Source organism: Trachemys scripta, chromosome 10 (assembly GCF_013100865.1).
Source record: "Trachemys scripta elegans isolate TJP31775 chromosome 10, CAS_Tse_1.0, whole genome shotgun sequence".
Classification (NCBI taxonomy): domain Eukaryota; kingdom Metazoa; phylum Chordata; order Testudines; family Emydidae; genus Trachemys; species Trachemys scripta.
The window spans coordinates 79,188,876-79,208,428 of NC_048307.1; the positions used below are offsets into that span (position 1 = coordinate 79,188,876).

A 19,553-nucleotide genomic window follows, 5' to 3' on the forward strand; every position below is an offset into this window, starting at 1 on the left:
GATTATTCAGATTTCATTGGTTGAAAGACAAAAGAATACCACCACCGCACCTCAGCACTAATTTCCCGCTAGCATCGTTCCATGTGGTGCAAGATGGCTCAGTTTGGCCTCATGGCACTGGACCAGGTTACACAAATGGTGATTTTTGTCCACCCTCTACCCTGGTCTCATGATGCAGAACGTGTTGGGCTGTTGACCACATTCATTGGCCAAACACACCAGAACTTCTGCCGTGTGTCTGTTACTATGGACGCTGCCAATAAAATTATCTCTGTCTTACTGGCTCCTCATGATACGGGTGGGAATGAACCTCAGACCTTCTCAGACCACATGTCAATGGAACAATTAAAAAAACAAAACTAAAACAACCTAGATTGAAAAGCATTAGTGATCTGGCAAACCGATAAAAGCCAGGGAATTCAAAGTTAAAGCATAAATACTGTTCTCTCCTTAACCCAAAGGGATTAACCTTGATGTTGCAGAAGTCTCTAAATAACATGCTTCAAAGGTGGCGTCCCTGGTACATCATCTTGCTATACCAGAGATAGGAGTAATGCTATCTGATGGCAATGGCCTGAGTTACACACAGAGTTTGTAGGTTTTAGGAAGTCTGAATTTTCTGGCCTTTGCGAGTCAGTTCTGCATAACCTTAAATGAGTGTGTTCGTGGGTTTCAAAGATATATATTTATTATAGGTTGTCTGGCATTTTTTTTAAACAACCAAGTCGTTAAATTAGCTGGTAGTAGGTCATTACATTTTGATGAGTTAATGATTATTTCTGTCTGGAAGATTGAGACTATCTTTTCTAGATCAGCATATGGTTAAGTGTCTCTAACCGGCTCTCAATGTGGGTTCCAAGGGCTCGGCTGAATGTCTGAGACAGCATGACAGCAATCAGTTTTGGACGTACTGCCGTTGATTGCAATCTCTCTGGGACTTTCAAATGTCCTTTATTTTGGATGAATTATACCACCAGAAGCCTTCATTTTTGTTAACAATCTGCCCACCACATTAGAAGATTCAATTCCAAAGCTATTATTCTGTCTTCAAAGCCTCGAAGTGGAACACTCAGCATACATATGTGTATGCAATTTATACACAGAATTGCACCAACCATGATTAATGCAGAATTCCAACTCAGCTACAAAGGAAGCATCCCTCTTCACCAAATCCCATTGGTGTCAGAGATTACAAATGTCACGATTTATGGACTGAGCTAATGTTAAAAACCTGCTGGGCAACCTTCATCCTAAAAGAAGCAGAATCAGTTCAAAATCAGGATGCCCAGCCCAGGTAGAAGGAGCCTACACTAGCTCCTTTGAAAGCATCTGAATATTCCTCCTTCACCAAAGGAAAAGGAGAGGGCAAGTCGGGCAAATGGGTTTGGTTAGCAGAGCACTGGATTCTGTGTCTGTTCCTTTTGAGCCTCAGCTAAAGTGAGGTGTGGTGGTCTCACTCAAATCCCTACCAGACGCGCGGCCAATGTTAGCAGTCTGGGGATGTGGACGTACCTGGCAGTCTATTCTGGCACCGCAGTTCCAACCCTGTGCATCTCTGGAACAGATACCTGAGGAACTTGCTCACAGATCTGCCCATGGCATGGGCCTGCTCTAGCTGGTTCTAACAGTCTCATTTTGATGAGCGCCAAAAATGTTCGGCCCAATTCTGTGGCCTTTACTCACATTGAGTAGTACTTACCTTAAACAGTCCCACTGTGCCATGCATCCTGCTAGCAAGCACCCTTATGGAGCTACTCACATGAGTAAGTACTATTCAAAGTGAGTTAGGTAGAAGAATAAAGCTTAGGGTCTGTCTATACTGCCACAAAAACGCTGCAGCTCAGAGTCTCAGAGCCCAGGTCAGCTGATTCAGGATCGGGTTGTGGGGCTAAAAATAGCAGTTTAGACATTCAGACTCCGGCTGGAGCCCAGGCTCCCGCTCCAGCGTGCCCAAACGTCTACACTGCAGGTTTATAGCCCTGAAGCCCAAACCTTGCAAGCCCAAATCAGCTAACCCGGGCCAACCACAGCCATGCCCAGGGTCTTTTATTGCAGTGCAGACGTAACACTAGTAGGCTACAAACGGGTAGATGGAATACACCAGGAAAATCAGACTGTTGCCATTTTAAACTCTGTGGTCGGTCTCTTGGGCACTTCTATAAGTTCACAGTAGAGCTGAAAAGGTCAAGTATTGTTCTGGTTCGCGTGTGTTTTGTTTTAGCTCCAAAGGAACCAAGCCACATTCTGAGGCTGAACTGACGTTGTAAAAACAGGGGCCTTTCAGAAAAATATTTACAGCTTCCTGGTTTCATCTCTCCCCAGTGTGCGGACATCAAGACACGATCAAGGTGTGCCGTGATGGATTGGCTCCGGGAAGACTTGCTTTGTGGTTCTTTGGCTGCAGCTGTGACTTTCACAGACTGGAGCCAGCACATCATGCGTTTCCTGTTACGTGCTGAAACTCTTCCCAAAGACTAAGGTGGCCTGCCACCTGTCCCTTCATTCCACGCCGACACTCAGAAGATCAAAACAGGCTTAGCGGCACTTCCTAAGCAAAGGGGGAAGGCTGTCAAACAAAGGAAGAAAGGACATGCCATTTAAGTTTTCAGACAGGGCAAGAAGGGGAAAGTGATTTTGGTTTTTTTAAGGAGGATTGAACGGGAAAGAGCTAAAAAGGTCTTCTGTTGGCACCCTTCTTTTGGTCTCGTTGCCAAGGCTGGGGTATTACAATGTAGCTCACTTGGGAAGGCAACGCTAGTGATGAGATTGCATTTTAAACCTTCAGAACATAAAAGAATCTTATTGTACAACACTTTGTCATGCTGGTGAGCACTAACTTTTGTGAGCCGTCCCTTGTGGAGGGCTCCTAACAAGGGAGAATCAACCTGCGGTGGGAGCAAAGTGCAGAGATAGATATTGTATATGGCAATCTGATTAAAAAACCTCTCCGGTCTGAGTCAAAACATGGCCAGTGACTGCCACACTGGCTCAGAAAGAAAGTGATTAAGGCTATACAGGGTGGCCAGGACAGTATGTTCCCAGCCCCTGGGATGGCCCTAGAACGCATTAATTCGGCACATCCCCTAGCCAGAAGCATAGGTGCTGGAACTAGAGGTGCAGCACCGCCTGGCTTGGAGTGGTTTCCATCATATACAGGGTTCACAGTTTGGTTCAATGGCTCTCAGCACCCCCACTATACAAATTGTTCCAGCACCCCGAGCCAGGAAGATGGAGCTCATAGCATAGATTTAAATGCTTTCCAAGGCAGAAACACAAGAGAAGAGCCTTCTTTCAGGTGAACCCCGCTCTGGTGTGCTGTGGGTCCAGATAGTGCATTTGCATCTCTCTCTACCTGCAAGAGAGCCTCTGGCCGGCTATTTCCAACATGTGGGTGTCGGTCAGTAATAAGTTACCTCTACGTCTCTTACCTATCATTGTCCGTGTTGATGGGGACTCGATTCTTTTGCCACAAGATTACAGGCTCTGGTAAACCATGGATCTGGCACTGGAACCTTGCGACACCGCCTTCTTCCACGACTGCGTTCTGAGGATGAATATGGAAGTCTGACATAGCTGGAGGAGGGAAGAAGAGAAACAAAGACACGAAATGAGATCACAACAGCTCAGCGCTGAGAGGGTGCACTGCCAGCACAGGTCACAATGACCCAGGCTGGCAGAAATATCCACCACTTCACCTGCCAAGAAACAGCAAATACAAGTGTGGCTTGTGGGGTCATATCTGAATTTGGCCCGTGCCTGGAGGTGCAGAAACAACGTTTGCACACCAGGCATTTGCACATGCAAACCCTGCCCCCGGGCAAAGAAAGCAGGATGGGAGGCTTGCGATTACACGATTTACATGCTCCGCAATCATGTGTAGAAGTGTCCCCACCATCACAGCAGGGGCCAGTAGGATGCTCCTTGTCACTCATTGGCAGTCTTTGTCGTCAGCTTCAGTAGGCTTTGGATTCGGCCGCACAGCAGAAATGGTCTTGTCTCTGCACTTTTCATTCCAATGCTGTCAGTGCCCTTGTACCAAGTCCACCACAAACAACCTGTCTGTGGGTTTGACTTAACTTCCCCATTAACTTTATTTTCATTTCTCCATTGAAAGAGTGCAAAGAACAGGCTAGCAAACATTTTATGGAAGTTGATTTTTTGCTTGGCACATACTCCAGGTGGCCTCCTATCATTTCAAGTTTCTGACTTCCAGCATCACAAAAGGAAAGGGAACAACCCCAATAAAGTCAGGGCCGTTAGAATGACAGGATCAGAACTGATCGTGACAGAGGTTGGCAAACACTGTCCAGCATCAGAGATGATCCCAGTGCCAATTTTAGTGCATATTTTCTCCATCACCCTAATAGCAGCAGAGGGACCAGTTCAACAACCATTCAGAAAGGAGAATTGGTGACAGAAAGGAGAATTGGTGACATTACTGAATACAAAGAGATGACAGGCCAAATTCTAAGCTGCCCAGATCAAGACACTGGGACTCACTAGTTAAGTAGAGAACTAGGAGAGCTATCAATCACACAAGAACTCACACAGCAGCCCCTAACCCCCTGATCCAGCATGCACTGGGCTCACTATAAAACCAGGGAGGGAAGTCCTGGCTGGGAATCTGGAGAGGAAGGGTCTAGGACACTGCAGTATGATCTACAGTAGCGTTCCCACCATTGGAACCATTGATGGATCTGCACAGGTCCTCCGGCATATAGTCACCATGTCACAAGGCCAATAGTTTTAAGTCTGAGCTTTGTCCGTCATTCATTCCAGTCAAAGAAAAACAATAAAAAAGGAGCACTGTCCTGAGTGATCCTTTCGACAAATGTTCGGGTTAGTCCTTATTTTAGCTCTCCCAAACTGTTAGCATGATGCAGTGGGGTTTTGCAATAATTTGGGAAGAAAACAGAGTTCCCCCTGTGCTAACATGGCATCACACTCTGGAGGAGGATAGGAAAGGCCACAAACTGCTTAAAGATAGCCATGCTTATCAAGGAGTCGCACACAGTCATGATAGGATTTGGGGTATCCTTCCACAGAAGACAAGTTTAAGACAACAGCCCATTGTTTGTTATTTCCTGGTCACGACTCTCATTAGGATATAGGTTGCCCTCCATTACATTAAGGCGAAAAGCATGGGTATAAACTACTGATTCACACATCTACCTCAGTTCTGCACAACCACATAACATGCACGTTCCTCTACAGTTAAACTCTGTTACTACAGGCCCTAAGCCTGGGAGGTAATGGGCATCTCCAACAAGCATCCTTTTCAACCAGTGGGCCTGTAGTGATTCCCACAAAGTGCACAGGACTTTGTAGGATTAGATCCTGCATGCCCACAACATCTGGGGTCGCCTGGGCTTCTCATTTCAACCAGCTGTCAGCAAAGGATAACTCTCAAAGCATCAGGGAAGGAGAAGAAAGACCAGCCTTTGCAGTACAATAAGAGTAATAATCATTTGTGGGTAAAGTGTCTGGCATGCTGTTAGCATTCCATAAATCATCATAATCAGAATGCAATAATTATTACTATTAATTAATTGGAAGGTGTTAACTTTTGACTGCATAATAAACATAACATGGGCTAATAAACACCTCAGAGCCTTTATTTAGCTCATGATTCATTTTTAGTACCATATACACAGAAGGATCCCTCAAGTTACCATATAATATAAACTCCAAGAAAATCACCTATCCCCTAGCTCTGCTTTACCATCCCTAAAAACACCCCTCTCCCGCACAGAAAAGCCCACCTCCTTTTACATGTGTCAAGGGTAATCAATGTGCATCTGCTAAGGAACAAGCTACGTATGTGTCAGGGTTGCTCATCTGTTGAATCCAGTTGGGCTTGGGCAGATGGGAGATGGCTATTAGCAATACATTAAATATGTGCTGCCTTAAACCACTCTGTTCCCCAAATCATCAGTCTCAAGCTCAACATGCTAAATAAGGATTTGTTAAGTTGATTGAATAGCGCTTGGTAGAAAGCCCCAGCACAGGGCGGTTGGAGGATTGGGAAGGTTTCCCCTGGACCCTGCTCTTTGGTTCTAAGTATTTCATTAATATCCATTTTGTTTCAAGTGCTTGTGAATTCCCCTTGCCATATGGTCTTGTGTAGACAGCAGTAACACCCAAGCTGCCGTGAACCCTCAGCACACTAGACATATTGCACGACCGGATTAAAACCCACCTAGTCTATGGGAAATCTAATGGGAAACATAACCTGGAAACCACACACACAGGCATACAGAAACATTTTCTGTTTTCCCTTCAGGGAGTATTTCTGGGGAGGGTCCTGATACTTTCAATAAACTGACCGAACCTATTTCTGATTTAATTTTTGAAGGTGAAGAATGATCCCTTATCCCTTTTTCTCAAAAGGGCAACATGCCTGATTGTGGGCCCCGAGTTACCCTGGCAAGCACTGCATGAGCTATCCCACTGACTTCAAATGGAACCACTGATCTCAGTCAGTGCTCACCAACAGAGGGACGAGTTCCAGAAGGAGACCTGGTCCAACGTCCTCTGAAATCACTGGGCCACTTTCCATTTCAATGGGTTTGGGCTCAGGGCCAGGATGAGGTACGTTATTGTGTCCATCAACTGCAAATTACTATTCAATCCTCTATGGATTCTCTGGGTTTGTCCCAACAAATTCACCTCATGAAGGGCTTGATCCACATCAGTGGGAGCTGAAGCATGCCCCATTTTTGCCCTGTAAAGTTAATGCCTTATTTATTTTCCTACTGTTAAACTGATTCATATTTCCATGAATAAAGCTCTCGTCAAATATAATGAGATGGAAGGAAATCCGGCACTAGGGGAAAGAACGTGGCGTGCGCAATAAACTAATGATGATGTATTAGTATTGTTTGTATTATGGTAGCCCCTAACCAAGGATTAGGAACCCATTGTTCCAGTGCTGTACAAATACAGTGAAAAGACAGTCTCTATCCCCAAAAGGGGGTACAGTCACCATCACCTACCTGTCAATAGTACATAAGCACCCACTAACTGATAACCAGGCACACTGACTGACCGGGTGATCACGCTGTAATTGGTATCGGCTGGCTAATCACCAGGTGTCCATGAACTCACTGAACTAAGTTAAATAAGAAAACAAAAACGCCAGCAACACAGATGTAAGCTGGAAAAACGACCACGGTGTTCTCTAGCAATACCCAATATTGACATTTCACAGTAGCTGAAGGGGTTAATATGAGGAGGGGCGGGTGAATGAAAATAGCCCTCGGTAAAGAACGCATTTCCATTCCTTTATTTCAATCGTATTTCGTATAGGTAACATTGCAGTGATAACCTCTACTCTTAAAGACACTGGTATTAATATTTATCATGAATAAAACATGTGAGGTGATAAATAATTCAGTTATGAGGATGGTAAGTAAAATATTACTCTTCAGTGACCCTGTAATGTGGCTTTGAAGCATAGTTTTATGTTAAATGCCTAGGAAACACCGCGACCCCTGCCAAGGCAGCTGGTTTTCACAATCTGCATTAAAAATTAATGCACTGACCTACAAAATGCTATTTTTTAAAGCAGGTTTGAAACTTTCTTTAGAGTTACAAAGACAAAGGCTTTGCTGGAGCTCATATAAACTGCAACAAAGTTAACAGCAAGTGAGCACCTGGATGTTGTTCCCGACCTGGAAATAAATCACTTCGGTGTGTAAAGGAGAAAGGGGTGGGAAGCTGACTGCTTTATGGGACACCATTCAAGGGAGATAAATCTGTACGTACAATCCTACATACTTCTCACCTGACTGCACAACAAACTCACACAGCTGAGCGCTTCCTGCCTTTCACCAGGAAACACTGTTATCAGGGGGGCTTAATTGTTTAAACATACGTTGGGAGCAGTGCTGCCCACATCCTCCCGACACCAAGGACGGCATCAGCCACTTGCCAAGAGCCTGAGGGCTGCATCTAATTTGCATGCACATTTACATAATTATTTTTTAAACTAATTGCATGGAAATATAATATTCATTTGCACTCTTTAGTCTCCTAGATAGGGAGACACTATCTAATCCATCTATCTTGGTTTTTTAACGTAATCCATCCAGTTGTCCCCAATGCAACCATCACTGCAGCATCTGAGTAGTAGTGGATGAGTGGAAACTGCTGGCTGGTTCCGTTAACCTGCTGTTAGACGGTATCTGACCTGGTCTTTTCCCCCTTAACACTTTCTACTGGTTCAGCTCCGACTGTGGTAGCAACAATGGGAGTATTAGTGTAGGCAAGGCACCAACATGTTGACCATTGTGTCATCTAACTCTGCTAAGTACAATTACGGACGATGTGATGGTTAAAAATGCCCATAGCTGCTGGGGCATTGGCTATAGCAAACATCACTCTGAGCCTGCGTATAAGCAAATGTGGTATCCTCCCCTCCAAGGGAAGTATTTTGTAAGACCACCACAGGCATAGAGAGCCAAGAATGATGCTGGTGGTATCTTTATCACCAGAACATGACTACGGCGTGAAACGTCTCAGAGCTACTCCCGATCAACTGGGCTCAGGGCTAGCTCGAACTGGCACTCTCGTCCTTTTGCAGTGCCACACATTGTCCATGCAGAGCACAAACAGCCAAGCAGAGGAGGTGCTGCACCAGTGGACTGGGGGCTGCATGAGCAGTGCTCACAGACTACAGGCAGTAGCTGTGCTGATCTCGTAAGTGATAAAGCGTTCGGTTGGATGTGAGAACTCCAAAAGAAGCCCCAGGCCATAGGTGCCGACTCCATGGATGCTCCGGGGCTTAAGCACCCACTGAAAAAACAGGGGGTGCTCAGCACCCACAGGACCCAAATTAATCTTTTGTGGGACCCATCTCCTGCTCGGCCTCTTCCCCCAGAGGCCCCGCCTGCCGCTCCACCTCGAGGCCCCACTCAGCCTCTTCCCCCCAAGGCCCTGCCTCCACTCTGCTCTGAGGCCCCGCCCATGCTCTGCCTTAAGGCCCCGCCCATGCTCCACCTGAGGCCCCACCCATGCTCCACCTGAGGCCCCGCTGCTCACACAGGGAGGGAAAGGGCGGAGAGGAACACCCACCAGCAAAAACAAAAGTCAGCACCTGTGCCCCAGAAGCTGCAAGACACAGGGCTGGTGATTCTGTAAGGTGATACTGTTCCTTCTAATTCAGTATTGAGCCAATGTCTCTGCATGGCAATGTGGGGGAGGACCTGCTGCAGAAGACCTCTATCTTTTGAATGCGCTAGAAATCCAAGGCTCTAGCCATTTTTTGGTATTGAAGAGCCTATGGCATTTTTCATCACTATGTCCTGGACACAACCCAGTGTGGACATTTACCTCATTCCTAACTGTACTTTCAGCTCTGTGTTCTTGGGGAACCGGGGCGCAGTATCCAGCCTGTCTGACTCATGAAAGATACCCCCCCACACACACATCAGCCTCTGCTTGAACCAAAACCGATCCGAGAAAAAACTTGCAGAGTGAAGGGCGCTGGGAGACACACCTAGACCCCTCCTGACACGGGTGACAAGATTAAGGCATCACCATTAGCATACAGAATGGAGAACAGGGAACCGCACTGAACTCTGGGACCAGAATACCAGGGAAGCACTGCATCATGGGGGATCTCTGCTCCAGATGTTAATGAACCTACGCCTGCACACACCCAGCTCAGCAGTTATCAGACCAATTCTAGTCATGAATCCTTGATTCAGATCCAACATACTGAAGCAGACTAATTGCATTGTGAGCTCCTTGGAAGAAAACACCACCCATAGCCAAGAGTGATCAGCTCCTATTGTCTAGCCTAAACAAAACCCTTGAGTCATCAGTTTACCCATAAACAAATCTAGTGTTCTCCCTTAAACCATTGTTGTTTCTCTACCAAAACCCTGACCTATGCCCAAGTAAATGTTCTGATGCATGGACCCAAACTCTGCATCAGTTCTACTGGGACTCCATCTCCTGACTGACCGTGCTGGGGGCTCTGCCTTTCTCCAGCACTCAGGACCCTCCGCTACCACCATCACCTGGGAACTCCAACCAGTTCAAGCCTCGTGGAGTGGGTGAGATCCCTCCCTCTCTCGCTCTCTCTCTTTTTTCTACCTCATTATTACCTTTAATAATGTAACTGTTATGTTTGTTTAGCCCTCCTTGTGTAGTTATCACTATTATTCAATAAATAACTTTTATGGTTAAGCTGGTTGCTTCTCTCTCTCTCTGAACTTTACTCTTTTGTGTTTTTAGTTTCCTCATTTACTCTGCAGCAACGCTCCGTTTACCTAAGCTAAAGATCCCTGCAGCGCCCAAAAATACTGTGGGGTTTGCTCATCAAGAGGGTTACTACCAGTACAACTGTGATGTGAAAATAGGGATAGGGACATGCTGTGATATACGAGGGTGGCAGGTTGGAAGTGCTGCTCGACCCAGACTACTGAGTCTAGGGGCATATAAGGGTGGCAGCTTGAAAGTGCTGATTGATCAGGTCCGCTCAGACTTGCTCTGTTAATGTGTGTGTGTGTGTGTGTGTGTGTGTGTGTGTGCGCCTGCGCTTCTGGACCTGGAGGAACCCAACCCTGGGGAACCGAGGTCCTGCAGGATAGCTCCACTGGGAGGGGACTTGCAGAAGGGAGGAGTAGAGCTCCACATGAACACACAAGTGACATAAGCAGGACATTAATAGAATTATAGAACCGCCCCCGCCCCCCCGGAAGAGTAACCCTAATAAATGAGCATACCCCAAAGTAACGAGCAAATCTGGTAGCAACTGGAGAAATTATCCTTCACTTCTTCTTCCTAAAACCGTTGTGTAGTGTTGCTCAAATGCATTGACTATCACATCCCACTCCAGTGGTTGGCAGACAGTGGGTGAGGTATCAGTATACAGTGCACTAAGGAGCTTCCAAATTCAGAATTCCTTTGCTATTGGATTCCCGGAGGAAAAGTCCTCAAGACATTGCACTAAACCTGCAGCATCTCATAGGTAAGAGGCAGATCTTGACCTCATCCATATTCACAGAGGATTTATTACAGCAAACAAGTTTGCTGGGTCTTCCATAATCGAAGAGCAAATACACTCTCCAGGCTAACAGATGCCACGGAAAGTCTGATGTAATAAAAATGAAAATAGGTATTGAATGAAATTTTCTTTACTCCGTGAAAAACTAAATTGAAACCATTAGTGGCCAATCCTTTTTTGTTCGGTAGAGCATTAGTGCTAAGCAAGAGATTGACCTAGATCTGATGTAGAAAAAGAAAACATTAACTCGGTATGTCAAAGCAAATCCCATGCCTGTTAGAATCATTAAAACGCAAACATTATTATCAACTGCAGACACGGGGGAGAAGAACTCTGAAGGTTCAGTACAAAGCATGGCGTTTGGAGAGCGGGAAGCCCTGCTACTTTTGTAATCAATTACTCCAGAAAACAGTACACCCAAGTTGCTTGTGATACAATGCAGTGATCCAATGCAGCCTTAAGGGCACGTCCTGCAAGGTGCTAAGCACCCTCAAAAGCCATGGAAGTCCAACTGTATGCAAAACGACACGCGAAAAGGGCTGTCACTTCGATACTAGTGCTCCACATTTCTGCCCACCAACACCTCAGACCCTCTAGAAATTGCAGATCACAGGTGAAAATGAGAGTGTAAAAGGAGGAAGAGTCATGATGCTTAGTATTTATATGCAGCTTTTCATCCAAAGCCCTCAAAGTCCTTTATAAAGGAGCATGTGTACCACTCACCCCATTTTACAGATGAGAAGACTAAGGCACAGAGGTAAGTGATTTGTCCCAAGTCACAAAGCAAGGCAGTGGCAGAACTGGTTCCCTTAAAGAGTGGTTCTTCCCTGAAAGATAATGTTGTAAAAATGTCACTGTGCGCGGGGAACGGCCTTTATCATGTGTCTCTGATTTTCTCACTGATGCTAGTTTACTACTAAAAAGGCCTTTTTCCTAACAGCCCATCCCCACAAACTCAGTCTGAGCCCTAAGAGGCAAGTCGTGTTATTTCCATCTCGTACATCACCACCAGTAACAGAAGCTCTGCTGGCCAAAGCAGGCCCTCAGACACAATACACCCCCCTGCCTTCTGATTACCCCTCTCTAAAGGCTCATGGGATTGCCCAGGCATAGCTGTGGCCCGCAGAACCTGTATAACTGAGGATGACGCATAAGAGGGAGAGACCCCTGAGTCCTGGGTAAGTCCATGAGGACAGTAGTTGGAACAAATCTTTTTATCTGTACGCTGAGCAAATCTTGGAAATCCCTGAGACACAATGAACATGGTGAGAATCACATTTCTGGGTGGAAGCATATTTTAACCACCTTCCATTCTGCTTCCTGTATATAAGGGCATAGGGAAGCCTCTATAATAGTAAGACAGCAGTAAGATCAGAGCCTGATCACGGCCATCCTTGAAGGAATCCAGCCGACAGAAGTCAGAGGGACCTTTTCCACACAGTAATTAAACAATGTGCCAATTAAATGTGTATCTGGAGTATTTCAACCTCATGCTGAAAGGCATGTGAGAAACAATCTTCGGGGTCCGTTAGGCTCATTAAATGCTGGCAGTCCGCACCACCCCTCACCCATCTCCAAACTCCCCCCAATAGCCAAGTTCCCACAGCAAACACAAGGATTATGTCCCTCTTCACTCCCTACCGCTTTAAGAAACCTGGCACCATTAACCTAGCAAACTATCTGAATATTTTCAAAGGAGCTGGCAGGTTAAGGCTTAACAAATATGGAGTCTGCTTTATCTGCAAAGAGAAATTCTTATCTTGGACAAGGTCATTTTATTTGCTACCCTTCACACTCTGGGAACTGAGAATCGGCCTGTCTGAAAGGAGCCCGGACATAAAAAGGGGTTGTGGAGAGAGAATAAGCAAATTCCATTGGGTTTCTCCTCTCCTCTCAATGACCCCTGCTTTCAGAACAGAACGGTTTTACGAGTCTTTAAGAAAAGACACTGTATCTTCTTTTTACATTCTTTTTAAAAAGATGCATAAAAAAAAAAAAAAACACCTCACACAAGAGCCCAGTGGCTATTCACAGCTGCACAGCAACCTCACCCTGACTGGAAGCTCACTCTCCGTGTCTAATGATGCTATTGTGTGAGGCCGTGGCTGAACGGCTATGGAGCCCTATTTTGAATGCATGCGGCTTTGTGCATAGTGAAGCGTGAACAACAGCGCCGCCCATTTATCTATTTAATTCTCCAGGAGTATCAGAAGTGGGGGCCGTCACTCCCAGCTGAGGGAAATGAAAAATCGCCTCTCTCCCAGCTTTAAAAAGGGAGGGACCTATTAGAGAGCAGCAGTGCCTCGCTCTCCACAGAAGAAAATCCCCTTCAGCTCTTCCCTCTAATAAGAGGGTTTAAAATCCCAAATCTCCATTGTGCACGTTGGGTCTCAGATCTGAAAACCAAACGGGCCGTGAGACTCTGCAGTGTTAGAATGGAGGAAGACATTTTGGATGAATGCAATGCAAACACGCAGCCACCAGAAGATAGAGGGAAAAAACCATTTTTGCTAGGTACAGTACTGCACTTCCCAACCCGAGTGGGGGTTTCTGAAAGGGCACGGGACTCCATCCCACACTCTCATTAGCCATCTTCATTCCCCAGAGCAGCCCCGTTGAATTCAACAGGACTAATTGAGTAAAACACACACAGGATCAGGCCCAAAGCTTGTAACTTGCTATGCGGATTTTCAACAGTTTTGTGTCTATTGTCCACGCCTAGAACCAAATACAGACTCCAATTAGCCACATGTTTTCTGCTGGCATCCAAACCATTTTTCAGCTCCAATAGTGGAACAAACAGAACTACTCCCAGAGCAAGGCAGCAGGAGAAGGAATGGCTGAATCAGGTTCTCTGGAGCGTTTTTTTTTTTTTTTTTTGTATTGACAAAATCTCCCAGAGCACAAGATCCCTCTTGTTTCCTCACTCTCCCGCAACTTTAAAAATCATCAGAACTGATTCTTTCTGACCAAAGTTGGGTGAGATGATTTAATCCAAATATGGTTCCCAAATAAAGTCAGATCAAAAGCAATTCTCAGGCCAACATGCCAAGTTTCCACCTGGAGTGGACCGGGGATTTTTATTCCATTAATTTATTTATTTATTCTTGCTGCTCAGTTTTAAACCGCCTGAAGACAGGAGCTGCTGATTGAGTTTGACTAGTGCTGGTGCGCTGCATCGCATTCTAATAACCCATCTCGTGACGGAGCAGCTGTCTACGGGAGAAAATAAGCAGCAGATACTAAAAAAAACCCAGCATCCCATACTCACAGCAAGATGAAATCACTTCATTTGTGTCAAGCATTATCGGCTTTTTACTTTACAATTTACATGGCCGTGTGCCAAAAAAACAGGCAATCTGCACCCTCCCCCCCTTTCGGTCCAGACTGGTTGGAAGGTAGGGGATGCATTGGGATGGGGGAGGAGGAACATGTTGTGGTGGAAATTTTAGGGACTTCAGCTAGAATTCTTCTAAGGGCTCCGGGGAAACACATTATCACAAGACTCTTCCACTTTCCCAGGGGGTGTGCACCACACTCGCCCTGCGCAGACCCAGTGTCGATGGCTGTTGCACAGGGGAGGAGCCATGGCCTTACCCTCTGGCTAGCCCATTGTCTACTTGCGCTGTGGCTCGTCCCTGCACAAGCTGGGGGGAGAAAGGTTTTCCATCTTCATTCAGCTGACCCAGTGCTCTCTGAGTCGTTGAGCAGACAGCCCAGCACCAGGCAGATCAGGGAGACAGGAACAATGCCAGACTTTTCTTCCTCCTGACCTGGGATCATCACAACTGATGTTAAAGCTAAGCTGCGCTGGCTCCAAAACAGGAGTGAGTGCACCTGAAAGGTCCTCGCAGGGCACCCTTGGGAGTCCCCATTCTGCGCTAGGTGGGCTTTTCCCATGCAGGGCACAGGACACTCAACTTGATGTTTCCTACGTGTCCTTCCTTTGGGGGTCCAGAATTCCCCTCCCCAACACAGAACAGGCAGATGGAGGAACACCCACAGATCCAGCTTCAATGGAGCTCCTGTTCTCTGGCTGCCCCTGTTGCCCTAGCAACTGCCCACGAAGCAGCCATGCTGCCCCGGGGCTCTCCAACCACGGCACAGCAACAGGCTGTGAGAAAAGATCTTAGTGCAGGGATCGGCAACCTTTGGCACACGGCCCACCAGGGTAAGTCCCCTGGCGGGCCGGGCCGATTTGTTTACCTGCCGCGTCTGCAGGTTCGACTGATCGCGGCTCCCACTGGCCGCGGTTTGCTGCTCCAGGCCAATGGGGGCAGCAGGAAGCAGCGCGGGCCAAGGGATGTGCTGGCCGCCCTTCCTGCAGCCCCCATTGGCCTGGAGCGGCGAACCGCAGCCAGTGGGAGCTGCAATTGGCTGAACCTGCAGAAGCAGCAGGTAAACAAACTGGACCAGCCCGCCAGGGGGCTTACCCTGGCGGGCCGCGTGCCAAAGGTTGCCAATCCCTGTGTTAGTGTCTCAACGGGAAATCCAGGGGGTATTGCGGAGTGTAACAGGCCTGATCCCCTGGGTCTCCAACAGAGGAACCTGCCATAGAACTGGCCCCCCCCTCAATGGCATCAGAGAACTTTGGTTGCCCTTTCCAAGGGATACAATATCGCCCAGTGTCCGGATTGTAAAGGATACAACATCTTTTGTTTTAAATAATGGTCCTGAAAACTTTGCCAACACCCTGCCCTGCAGAGCGATGTTCCCCTGCTTACAGGAACTTGGCGTTATTCAGTGGGATTCCCCCGGAGGACAGGTGGAATTTAAAAGATCTAGGAGGGCAGGAAGGTCTTTTATAAATCTAGTTTTTAAACGCTGTGATGTGGGATCCAATCTCAGACCTTCATATAGACAAAAACACCAAACCAGACAGCACAACTCAGCCAGGTAAAGCTGTGTCGTCAGGTCAAAGAAAAGCGAGTCCCTCTGGACCGGACTCAGATGGGCGTGTTTCCTGAGTAAGGCAGGTAGGATCAGGCCTTGGGACTAAACATTCCTCTCTCCCCGTTTCCTGCTTTCGTTTTCCTGGGGAAACTGGCCATCCTGCTGCTCTCCTAAGGCCAGACAAAGATCTGCAGCCTGGTAACATCTTCTTAAGGCGCAGAAATTAGTTACTGTTTGTTTTGTTGCTTCACCAAAAGGGTGGAAAGATGCCGAACCATTAGGGGGATAATTTCTGTGCATAGGTGCTAAATATCCCCAAGAGGTAGGTACTCACTAACATGACTCCACCACACACAGGTTGCAAAGGAAGGACGCGCAGTATTCATAGATTCTATGAATAGATTCATAGATTCTAGGACTGGAAGGGACCTCGAGAGGTCATCGAGTCCAGTCCCCTCCGAGTAAAACCTCCGAGTCCCAGCAAGGTCCATCCAAGCCACATTGTGGATGGTCCCAAGCAGGTGAACGAGGCGAAAGGAAGATGGCACCAGGGGGCAACCACAGTGGCAGCGGAGAATGCCAGCCCTGTGCTGGTGTCTCACGCGCATCAACACGAGCCAGCCCAGAAGGTCGTAACGAGGAGTGAAGATGACACCGTGGCTCCCCCAACCCCCGCATGGGCCAGCAGAGCGAGCTGACACTGGGAGGGGCAGCACCTACTGGCGGGACCCTCTCACCAGTATGCACGCCACAGGAGTCCCTGGAGGAACCGGGGCTGAGGCAACTACAACGCCTTTGCGTCCTCCTGCAGCAGCTCAGTTCTGCCTTACGCTGCTAGGTCCTCCATGGGCTTAAAGGCACTGAGTGGCCCTGTAAAGCTACTGCTCTCCTTCCAACCAGCTTCAAGACACTCCCACAGAGCTGTGTAGGGCAGAATTTAGCTCAATGTATTGAGTCATGAAAGTGACTTATAGGTACATGCATCATCTCCTACATCTCAACAATTCAGATGTTGATGGGCTTCTTTTCAATACACACGTGCATGCTCTGTCTCTCTCCCAAACACACATATCCAAGCCATGCTGACAGTCTTAAAGAATATCGAGTAGATTTATAGTATTGATTATAGTTCACTTATTGGAAAATAACTACCACACCATTAATTTTTGATGCAGGAACACTCTCCTGTGAATCTGAGATCTTTCCCGGGACAGAAACGATCTGTGAGATATGCATGGAAAGGGACAGTGATCGGATACCAAAAGGGGGCTGGCTCACACCAAAATACACCCTACAACTGTTAAAGGCCAGAAAGCAATAATCCCACGGTTCCCCCCCAGATCCTCGTTTCTTATGATCTTACAGATGCTTTTTCCCTGTAAATTCAACCCAACTTCTATGCAGAGAATTAATAAAAAAGTGAGACGGCTGCCAGAAAAAATCCCCAGCTCTGACACAGAGTTTTTCCAGCCAGAGATCTCCAAGCACTTTGTAAATGAGGTCAGTATCATGATCCCCATTTTACAGATAAGGGGAACTGGGCAGAGAGAGAGAAGTGACTCACTCAAGGTCACCCAGGCCAGAGGCAAAGCTGGGAATAGAATCTGCATCCGCCAAGTCACCGTCCAGGGCTCTATCCTCTAGGCCCCACTGCTTTGCATGTTTTAACTAGCTTTTAAAGATACATGGTACCAATTAATGGAACACAGGGTAACTCTTTTGGCCACTCCCATCCTTTTTATAGCACCAGCTTGTAGCCCTCAGGAGCTTTCTGCCCAGTCACCGGCTAGGCAGAGCTGCAAAACAGAAGACAGTGGAACATTTGTTTTCCGGCGCACTCTTCCACGCAACACATTTTCCTCACAACCTGCCCTTTCAGCACTCTCCTATTGGTTAAGGGGAGAGCAGAGGTTTCTATCAGAAAGGCGGCATCACGGGGAGAGACCTTTATCAGCAAGCTGGCTTGCAGTCATTTTTCAGGAAGGAACGGTTCTCTGACTCTGAGACAGCTTTTAGTGTATCCTGAGGCAACCATTTGTGAAACAAAAGCCGGGCTCCCCCCGCCCTGCCGCTGCGGGGGAAAAGGGAGTATTAAATGTCATAAACAACTCTTAATTTGCTTGGGAGGGTGCACATGGGGCTTACGGAGTTCACTCGGAGGTTATTTGACATCTTTATAAAGCGACGGCCCCGACTAGGTGGCGCTGGTTAGCTCGGGGACACTGCGGCAGTCCTGCAGAGCCATTCCGGAGGCGCGAGTTTGAAGGAGGCTATCACAGCGGAAGTGCCGCCTGTGCTTGGCAAAAGGACTCCCCCTGATACCGAAGGATTAAGCCTGGGACTTGTGGACGATGGAGCCAGGGCTGGCTTTATCTCCCGTGGACTCCGGAGACGTGAACAGCAAACCACAACACTCGTTACATCGGCAGTGTAGCCTTGTGGCAGCAAGGAGCCTCTGCTCCCTGCCACCGTAGCTCGTTGTTGTACCAAGTGGCTACTTCTAGCCTTCCCCGTCCCCACGGTCAGTTCATTTGAAGGCACACGTCTGCAGGACCCAATCCTGAGAGGTGCTGAGCACCGCAAGGCAGTGGGCAAGATCCTGAGGCCCTTACTCAGGCAAACTATCGTTGCCCTCAATAGCAGCGGGGACAAAGGACCACAGGAGGTGTCCCCAAGGGAATTTCAGGTGCTCAGCAACTTCTCAGGATCAGGCACAGATATTGTTCCCTGCCTGATACTTTGGTGCATGGGCGGGTGTGCTGCTTCCTGTGATGTGCTACCACATCTAGAGCAGACAGGCACTATTTTACCATGGTGATGATTTACAGGTCTAGTAACACAATTTAAATCCATCATGCGTTTGATGACATTGCATCCCCCTGGAGCAGAGCGCGTCGCCAAGCTCTGAAAGATTTCAATTTGGTTTTAACCAGACACCTACCCTGATGGGAGAACGTCCCTTCACCGTGCAGCACCTGACCTCATGCTGCAGGTGAAGACAGAGATCATGAATCATCAGTTCAAGTCATTCCGACAGACCCCGGTGATAATGGAAAAACAAAGAAGAAGCTGTCTGATAAATCTCCAGAAATTGGTGGATCATAAGGTGCAAACCAAACAATCCAGCATGTTGCCAGCAGACAGTTGTCCTTATTTAGATTTTTTTCCCTATTCCTGACACATGCAATTAAAACATTACTGTTTTGATTTGTTGTATAATAAGGATGCTGACTGATGGTATCATGGGAAGTTCTCTAACATCCATTTTCTGCACTTAGCTACCACCTGTTGGGTCCAATCTATCCTGATATCGAAGCTGTAGGACCAGTAAGATTGTATGTTAACAATTTTCAGGTGGGGTGAACTATCTTAGCACCAACCAGCAATAACGAAAGAACACAGAGCTCTATCCTGCCCCCACTGAAGTCAATGGGAACACTTGCAGAGATTTCAGTGGGAGCCGGCTCACCGTATGTTGCAGGAGGCATAACAATTTTCCTTTTGAATATGATTTGATGCATTTGTTTGCCTTTTTGTTTTAAAGATTGGGACTATGTGCCTGTTTGGTTTTGGCCTCTGGGAAGGTGACATGCAATTACAGAATTCTGAAGGAAAGGCAACGAAAGGAAAGGAAGCCATTCATTAG

The 19,553-nt window shown here is 47.1% G+C and overlaps 1 protein-coding gene across 1 annotated transcript in view; it reads right to left on the reverse strand.

The window, feature by feature from the left end:
- The window catches only part of IGDCC3 (immunoglobulin superfamily DCC subclass member 3), a 187,532-nt gene that overhangs the window by 76,322 nt on the left and 91,657 nt on the right, over positions 1-19,553 (reverse strand). Inside the window, exon 3 of the mRNA XM_034785002.1 lies at positions 3,429-3,573. Coding sequence (XP_034640893.1) covers positions 3,429-3,573 — 145 coding nt within the window. The remainder of the gene's footprint in view (positions 1-3,428; positions 3,574-19,553) is intronic.